Source organism: Alexandromys fortis, unplaced genomic scaffold (assembly GCF_014885135.2).
Source record: "Alexandromys fortis isolate MF-2015 unplaced genomic scaffold, M_Fortis_MF-2015_v1.1 scaffold_531, whole genome shotgun sequence".
NCBI lineage: Eukaryota > Metazoa > Chordata > Mammalia > Rodentia > Cricetidae > Alexandromys > Alexandromys fortis.
Window position 1 is genome coordinate 27,625 of NW_026068427.1, and position 3,696 is coordinate 31,320.

The window sequence follows — 3,696 nt, forward strand, 5'->3', positions numbered from 1 at the left end:
AGAAATCTTTAATAAATTAAAAAAAAAAGGAAAAAAAGGAAAAAAAAACCCCTCAAGCTAAACAACTGCAGCATATGTCTAAGGCAGACCCACGCAGGCTCTGTGGTTGCTGCTTCAGTCTCTGTGAGCTCTCATGATCCCTGCTTAGTTGCCTCCTTGGGCCCTGTTATCCTGTTGTCCTGAAGCTCTGGCTCCTCCCTCTCTTCTGGGTTTACTTGTGCTCTTGTGGATGATGGTTCTTGAGATCCAGAGTTAACACAAGGCTCCATGAAGATTCATCTGTCCTGGATCTCCTGGGCTTTGCTGTCACTGTCTGCCTTGGCTTCTGTATTTGTGACCACTGTCGTCCATGCTCTGTGTTAATGGACTCAGGAGCCCTGGCTGCTCACACACACCACGCACCAAGGCCTCTCTGAGACCTATATCATTTCAGCATCATTCCAGGGAAAAGCTAGGGTTCCTCACCTGAGACCAGGAGCTCCAGGGGGTCACTAGGTTCTGACCACACCAGTGGGCTGTTCTTGTTATAGCTGTAGCATCTGAATGTCCATCTTTGACTGGAGGTCACAGGGCCCACAGAGAACTGGGCCTGGTACTGCCAAGTATAGGAGTTACACCGTGAGTCCAGTGTCTGGGACAGCTGCTGTGGTCCTTCCTTAGTCAGAATGAAGCAGTCATATGCCTGCCATGAATCACACTGGAGGGTGACATTCCCTCCTTCAGTCACCTCAGGCCTCGACTGGGCTGACAGGCTGGGTTTGCTGTAGAATCCTAGGAGAGAAGGAAGAATCAGTTAAATGTCCTCAATAGTCTCATTATGTTCCATGATTATAAAAGGTGGACATACTTACTGAACAGACTGTCCTCTCACCTGTCACCACCAGCTCCAGGGAGTCACTATACTCTGACCATCCATTAAGGGTCCGATATTGACAGTGATATTGCCCTGCATGGTGATAGCCTAATTTGGAGATTGATAATTCATTCTTGTTCTTAGGGTTCTGTGAAATCTCTCTCTGCCATTGATTTTGGTATAGTTCTTTATAAAATCTATACTCTTTGGCTCCTGTGGCTCCCTCACACAAGAAGGTCACCTTATTCTGCTTGGAGACCACAGAGTGTGGCTGTGCTCTGAGGACAGGCTTAGGAAGGGTCTCTGCAAGAAAAGAGCAGCTAGGACTCAGTACAGGCATCCTAAGATTGCAACCCCATTCCCAACTCCTCATCACCCCCAGCGCACGTGCGTTGTTTCCATCTTCACTGCCCAGGCAGGGCTCCTGGGGATGATGAGAATTGCAGGTCAGGACATCTGCAGACACTCACCTGCCAGCACTGGGGTCCAGAGGCCCAGAGTAAGTCCTGGAAGAGAGTTCCCTGTGAGAGGTTTGTCCCTGAAGCTTGAGCAAGTCCTCCCCATTCAGTCCCCTGAGACCCAGGGCTTTCCTGATGGGCCAGTGCTGAGTGTTGGGGCAGCATCATTTCTAGACAATGGTATCCCCTCCCCATCTCCACCTCTCACCCACACAGAGCAGGGCTGTGAAGGTGAAGGTCATGGTATCTCCTCCTGTAGGCTACAACTGTGCTCCTGGTGAGAATGCCAGAGACTGCCTGGAGGAACATGAGATTTACGTTATGACCCCTGGAGGCAGGAACTCCCCATGACAGGGTTGTAATGGAGCAGCCCCACAAGAAGGGGAACTGCCCTCCTCAGGCACCAGACTCTGACTTCCCCAATACTGTGGCTAGGTCAGGCAGTAGATTCTTCAGGCAACATTTGATGGATGANTGAATGTTTTGTGATGAGAATTTGTTGGCTTTGCTGTTTTCTTTGATCAGTGCATTTATTTTCTCTATGGTGTCCGATTTTCCATATCCTGCTGGTCCTCAGTTTGTGTTTTCTTCCTTGCTTCCATTTCAGTTTTCAATTCTTGAAGTGTTTCCATTATCTGCTTGATTGTTTTTTCTTAGTTTCCCAGGGTATCATTTATGTATTTACTCATTTCTTCAAACTTTTTGTTATACTTCTCGTCCATTTCTATAAGGGCATTTTTTACATGATGCTTAAGGGACTCTATTGCTTTCATAAAGTCAATTTTTTCCATTTCTTCTGTGTTCAAGTCCTTCTGTTGTAAGACCATTGGGTTCTGGTGTTTTCATGTTGTTTTTGAGATTGTTGGGTGAATTCTTGCCTTGGCGCCTGCCCGTCTCTTCCTACCGATGCTATCTAATGGGTTTTCTAAAACAGGATCAGGTTTCCCTGCTGGCCAGGGGCCCCACTTACAAAATGCCCCCACTCTGTTTTCTGGCTCCCGCTGCGGGCCAATATCCCTCTCACTACTCAAAAGGGTCTTCAGGAACAGGATCAGGCTCCCCGTTCACCAGGGACTTCGCCAACAATAGGCCTACCACTCTGCAGGCCAGCCATTAAAACAAAGAAACTCCTGCTGCCCTCTGCCCCAGAGCACCCGACCCAGCGCCCAAACAGGCTGAACTGGGTGATCCCGCAGCCCCATGGAAGGGAGGGAGAAGAAAGGAAAGCTCTTGGGCCTAAGCTGGGATGGGCCAGGGAGAGAGAGGTCGCAGCAGAGGAGGAGCAGCCCCAGTAGAGGGGGGCAGCACCCGCAGAATGACCAGGGAGAAAAGGGGGTCGGGGAATGCCCCCGCTTGGATTCCTTGGTCCGGCCGAAGACCAAGAACACTCTCACCACTCAGGAAAGTCTTTAGGGACAGGACCAGGCTCCCCGTTTGCCAGGGACCTCGCCAACAAAAGGCCTACTGCTCTGCAGGCCAGCCACCAAAGAACCGACTTGATTTACTTGTAGTGGGATGATTTACTCTCAGTGTGGGCTTCACTGATTCATGCTTGGACTTTCGCATCTCCGCTGCGTGTCTGCATGTGCTGGGTGTCCTCAGCGCTTCTGCGTGTGCCGGGTGTCCGCCGCGTGTCTGCGTGCGCCGCTGGGTGTCCTACGAGCGTCCGATTGGTAGTATTTTTAAAGCAATAAAAAAAGAAAGAAAATTCATTCTGGCTGCTGGATTCTCTTTCTGTTCTCTATTCCAGGAGAGAATTCTGATTTGTGAGCCTACACCTAAATAAATAATTGTCTATTAGTCTCAATTCTGAGTTAGTGTGGGATTTCTTTTAAGCGTCTTTCTTCACCATATAGGGGTAGAAACAGGATATGTGTGGGAGTCTTTCTGTGCTTGGCCATTGGCCAGGGTGCAGCCATGCTCTATCTGTGGGCAGCAAATACCAGATACTGCAAATCAGGTGGGATGCCTTCCTCGTCTTGGATCTCCACCTTGACATCCTCTGTGGAGTCTCTGGGCTCAACTTCAAGGGTGATGGTCTTGCCTTTCAGGACTTTTCCAAAAATCTACATTTTAGTATTTGTTTGACAACTTAGTTTAAGTGAAAGAGAGCTCAGTACATACATTTCGTTTCCTTTTACTTTTGATGCAGGGCCTTCAGTATTCTACTTCTTCTGAGCCACCCCTTTATCCTGTAATTTTCAATTTCTGATCTTTCAAGGTTTTCCATCTGCTACCTTTTCTTATTCTTATGGGTTTAATATCTTTGTTATTGTTTTAAGACAGGCTCTCTCTGTGGAACCCTGGCTGTCCTGCAGCTGGTTATGTAGACCAGGCTGGGCTGGAACTCATAGAAATTTTTCCTGCCTCTGCTTCCCAATTGTT

The 3,696-nt window shown here is 48.5% G+C and overlaps 1 protein-coding gene across 1 annotated transcript in view; it reads right to left on the minus strand.

The window, feature by feature from the left end:
- The window catches only part of LOC126495683 (leukocyte immunoglobulin-like receptor subfamily B member 3), a gene marked incomplete at its 3' end in the record, with an annotated part of 23,501 nt that extends 20,624 nt beyond the window's left edge, over nucleotides 1–2,877 (minus strand). The window contains exons 1-3 of the mRNA XM_050133287.1: nucleotides 2,817–2,877; nucleotides 872–1,156; nucleotides 466–771 (exon numbers count right to left, since the gene is read on the minus strand). Coding sequence (XP_049989244.1) covers nucleotides 466–771; nucleotides 872–1,156; nucleotides 2,817–2,877 — 652 coding nt within the window. The remainder of the gene's footprint in view (nucleotides 1–465; nucleotides 772–871; nucleotides 1,157–2,816) is intronic.
- Nucleotides 2,878–3,696: the final 819 nt, after the last annotated feature.